This window comes from Habropoda laboriosa, unplaced genomic scaffold, assembly GCF_001263275.1.
Source record: "Habropoda laboriosa isolate 0110345459 unplaced genomic scaffold, ASM126327v1 scaffold67, whole genome shotgun sequence".
Classification (NCBI taxonomy): domain Eukaryota; kingdom Metazoa; phylum Arthropoda; class Insecta; order Hymenoptera; family Apidae; genus Habropoda; species Habropoda laboriosa.
In genome coordinates this window covers 2,231,263-2,236,030 of record NW_017100242.1, presented here as the reverse complement: position 1 = coordinate 2,236,030, position 4,768 = coordinate 2,231,263, and the positions used below count along the sequence as shown (strand labels likewise).

At 38.7% G+C, this 4,768-nt stretch overlaps 1 protein-coding gene across 1 annotated transcript in view; it reads right to left on the bottom strand.

The window, feature by feature from the left end:
• Positions 1-326: 326 nt before the first annotated feature.
• The window catches only part of LOC108571995 (disintegrin and metalloproteinase domain-containing protein 10), a 117,639-nt gene continuing 113,197 nt past the window's right edge, over positions 327-4,768 (bottom strand). Inside the window, exons 4-15 of the mRNA XM_017934171.1 lie at positions 4,409-4,704; positions 3,817-3,963; positions 3,588-3,736; positions 3,084-3,318; positions 2,818-2,992; positions 2,558-2,735; positions 2,297-2,474; positions 1,978-2,211; positions 1,788-1,904; positions 1,536-1,700; positions 1,332-1,464; positions 327-484 (exon numbers count right to left, since the gene is read on the bottom strand). Of these exons, the coding sequence (XP_017789660.1) occupies positions 327-484; positions 1,332-1,464; positions 1,536-1,700; positions 1,788-1,904; positions 1,978-2,211; positions 2,297-2,474; positions 2,558-2,735; positions 2,818-2,992; positions 3,084-3,318; positions 3,588-3,736; positions 3,817-3,963; positions 4,409-4,704 (2,165 nt within the window). The remainder of the gene's footprint in view (positions 485-1,331; positions 1,465-1,535; positions 1,701-1,787; positions 1,905-1,977; positions 2,212-2,296; positions 2,475-2,557; positions 2,736-2,817; positions 2,993-3,083; positions 3,319-3,587; positions 3,737-3,816; positions 3,964-4,408; positions 4,705-4,768) is intronic.

Genomic DNA, 4,768 nt, shown 5'->3' with positions numbered 1-4,768 from the left:
AGCTCGATAAAAACCTAACATCAAATGAGTAGTCGATATATCACCATTGATTATATAATACACTTCACCAATTTACAATTCTGAATCAGTTCCCTTGTGTGAAATACTTGAATCAAAATAATAACGTAGCTTTAGCGTGATCGTCGGTACTTTCAAATGCACTCGATCACGCTATACTTCTCCATTATACTTCATCAATCTCGATTACAAAAAAATTTTATCGGATCGGATGGATCGGCACGTTTCACAGTTTGGCATTGAACAAGAGAACAATTTATGGTGCAACATCAAGACTGTTCCTCGTCCGTTGTTGTTCTCTAGGATCGTCACACCTTGTTGTAATGCCTCATCTCGTAGGCTGAGGTCCTCCCCCCTCCGGAGCCCGAATAGGCGCCGGCGTACAGTTCTGGGTGGTTGGACCGACCGTAATTGGGTGCTGCGCTGCTACTGGGTGGCGCACTAGCTGTGGGAACCGAGCGATAGCCTGCTTAAAGTTTAGAAAAGTATTCAACTATGAAAAGAAATATCGAAGCAAACGAAACAACGAATGTACCAGGATAGTAGTAGGTTAGTCACTCTCGCTGTTGGTACGCCGAATGGAAAAACGAAAAGTAGCAAAAAAAAAAAAAAAAAAAAAAAATTATGAAATCAAACTGACCATACCTATCTCATGCACTTCTATTTTACAATTACCATCAAGATATATTTTCTACCAAATTCCACTAATCATTCAAAAAGCCATATTTCCAAAACAGACAGTTGAGTCACAAGTGCAGACGATATGAAAGCGAAACAAATAATCACGTCTAATTCGATATTAATAATAGTCAAATGAAAGTTTTGACGGTGGGCTTTGCTGAATGGTTATGAAAAAAGAGTATTAGGAGCAAACACAAGAACTTGAAATGAAATAATTGTAAACGACTCTCGTTGACTGGAAAGCGTTGAAGAAGTCTTCGAATAAGTCTACTAGAGCCTGTCCGCACATGATGTTTCTATTACGTCTGATACTTTTTTTTATTCGTGAATTTGCTCCTAGCAAGTATAGGCCCCAGCTCACCTCTGTAAGTCATAGAACGATAGTATCAGGTAGTGATGCGCGTCAATCAATGCGAGCGAGATGCAAACAGGAAAAAACATTGATGTATAGTTGCGGATAATACGGGGACAAATACACAACAGCAAGCTTCTTAGCTTGAGTTTAATCCATTATCTTGCCGGTTAATATACAAACATATTCGGTATGTATTTTAACGAGCAACATCTATTAGGATCAAACTCGAGCAACGATAGCTGCATTAAAAAGCGACATATTTATCACGCACACTTACCTTTTGGATAATACTGAGCACCTCTACCCTCTCCATAACCATGAGAGGGTCCTCGAGTACCGCTATGGCCACTTTGATTCTGCCTCGAAGGTATACTTCTAGGGCCAGCACCTCCTCCACCGTGTTGATGCCGCTGCAAAATACAAACACATCGTGTATCGACATGCTTAAAAAATTACGTTTCTTCTACTTCATTTTACATACCATTCGTCTTAGAGTATTCATTGGTCTTCTTAGAGTATCACTAATACGTCTCGCTGGTGGTTTCTTAGGATTACTGGAAGGAGTGTGAACAGCACAGCATTTGATGAACAAGCCCATAAAAATAATGAAAGCTATTCCCATTAACAATACTGCCCACCAAAACTCCTAAAATAGCAAACATGTAATTATACATCGATATTAATCATTTTAAATATGTAAAAATCAAACTATAAGAGTAGAATTTACACTTACAGTTACCCATTGTGCTACCGTGAGCAATGTTTCCTTATTGAATAAAAGATTTTTCAGTCTGGCTAACGGCCCTTCTGCGTCAACTGCTCTACACTTTAAAAATACATCACAATACCCCTATGGAATACATTAAATTATTATTCTCACATATGTGTGTATACAGATGTTAAATTTATAGTATCTTACTTACTTGAAAGTTATCGCAGGGTGATCCAGGTCGGAGATTAATTCCACCATCAGGTAGACCAACAACGTGAGCAAATTCGCTGGTACTACGGCAAGTCGATGGATCGGTTCCATTTTGGCAAGCTAATTCGCACAATTTACGTTTATCAATGTTTGGAATTACGTTACTTGTTAAAAAACACTCGGTTAGATTCCACTCGAGACAAATTGATCCAGTACATTCACCGTTGATGCATAACTGTGAAAGTGATTAGAAGATTCTAATAAGCTACAACGAATTTCAAATATAAATTGAAAAATAAAAAACAAATTTTTCCTCCTACCTGAGTTCCTTCGTTACACCTAGTCTTATTAGCTCTTGGTAACGGCTGAGGACAATCCGAAGATCGTCCGTTACAAGTCGAATTGTAACTACAGTCCGATTCAACTTTACATTGAATATTTTTCGAAAGAGACACAAACTGGCATGATTCGCTCGAACAACAAGGTCCTTGGCTAGGACTGTAAAAAATAAACGACTTGTAAGATATTGCATGTACAGAACTTACAAAGTGCAGCTCTGAGTACATTATCGAAATATGCACCTGCATTGTGTTCCAAATTTTCTGTTACAACCCTTCGCCGTTTCATTCTTTATTTTGTCCAATTCTGACACTTTGCTCGGATAACAACATTTATCTACACACTCGTCGTCGTCGTATCCGCAATCACATTCTTCTCCAGCTTCGACGATCTTATTGCCGCAGAACGCTCCAGCAGAAGCTGCGTTAGTAACAGATTGCATAAATTAGATTTTTATTTTTCAATTACAAAAGACACTCGTGTACGTATATTTTACACATACCAGTGAAACAATTTCTTTTCTTATTGTCTTCGATAGCGTCCAAGACGTTACTGATATTACCAATACTGCATTTGGAAAATTTGCTATTATTCGGCCGATCTCCACTTGTCGCTGACGCGAACATGATGTAATTGCCAGATAGCCCACCGGGTCTACATTCAGGTGGAAAATCGTGCTGTGAACAGAATCGAAGTGAAATCAGATGTAATCAAATTTCTCTGTTATATACATTTTAGAAGTAAATCATCAGTTTCGACGATACTTACAGGTGATCCAAAATTATGCCCTATTTCATGGGCTAGTGTCAACTGCGATACTTTCGGAGGTACTCTACTGTTGTAATTAACAAAGGTAATAATCCCAGTGTTCAAAGATCTCTTGGTGGATTGATACATTCCTCCAACTGTTTCCGTGTACGTTTTATATTTTTCACAGATACCACCGGATGCACCGGATGCCGAAGCTACCCAAGCAAGTCCAAGAGTACCACCGGTAAAATCTCTGTTGACAACGTAAATTGATGAACTTTAATTCTGCAACGACTAGACAGCGGATTTTTATGCAAATTCATATTTTTCTTTTTTTATTTATTTATATATTTTTGCTTATTATACGCTTCCTCTGTAATTTTTGTGCCTTGAAATTTTCCACAAGTGCATAAAAATCCTCAGTGTCTAGCAATGACTGTTCAGTTTTAGCTCACGTCCAATAACTGTCCTAATACTTACGAACGTAAGTACAGTTGAAGGTTTTTCAAAGCTTTTTCTTACCTGTAAGTAAATACGTAGGCAAGGCAGAAGTCTTCGTGATTACCGAGCGAGTGTAGATTTAAAAAGTTGCTAACGTCGATGTTCTCCATGCAAAAAGGATTCGGCTCGCCGTAGGTTTGCTGAGGCGTGCACGCCGTGTCATCGTCGATCTACCAAACAGGATATTCGCGTTTAATGTGAAACGCACTGCGCAAACACAACAGAGGAAACAGGTGGAAATTTTTCTTACCTTTATCCGTTGCACCACGAATTTAATATTTCTATGCTTGATTCGTCCGTCGAATCTGGTATCCCTATAGATATAATTTACGGCGGTAACGTGATGCGCGATCAAAGACAGTATCTCTTCCCTGGTTTTCTCCGCGTCGTGATGTAACTGCAAAAGCAAAAATCGAAAAAAACGAGCTATTTCTATATTCACTAACTTCAAAACTAAGAAGGGCCTCCACCGTTTAACAGATTCTTCCAAGAGCATCGAAAAGAATGCGTGACTAAAGAGAATGCAGTGACGGAAATATTCCTTCGGGGGTAAGGACATCGGAATGCAGGGACGTCTAGTTTGAATGAAAATACGTAAATAAATAACGCCAGCTCGCACTACCCCGTACGAAAACGTCGTATGAATCTAACTACAGCTGAAGAATCATCAGGTATTCCGAGTATTCGACTGTGTGCAAGGAAATTATTACGGTTTTTCGATATATGAAAAAAAAAAAGAAAAACATTAGGGCAGTAGGTGTTAGATTGAACTTGAAAGAAATTATTTATTAAACTCACAAGATCTCCTTTTATTTTTGTTATGTTCTATCTTTTTAACTTACCTGTTCAGATATATGTCTCCATATAAGTGGATCGGTTTGGATAAAAAGGGAACAAGTATTTTTATTATCCTCTTTTGGTCTAGTTGCCCTACGTACTCTACGATGAGTAGGTTCGTTAGCTTCTCGAGAGTATTTGTGACCAGGGGATTCCTGATCGTTACTCCACGGTTTCGCTTGCAGTTTCAGTTTCTTGCCATTTGCGGCTTCCGGGACGGAAATGTCCGGTTCGCCGGAATTTTGAATTCTATCCATCCATATCACCACGTCATCCGTGATTCCACAGCCGCTAGATTCACCTTTAAATAATAATTCAACGTTAAACGCGATGTCGACTGAAATGTGATAAAAATTTTTAAATAT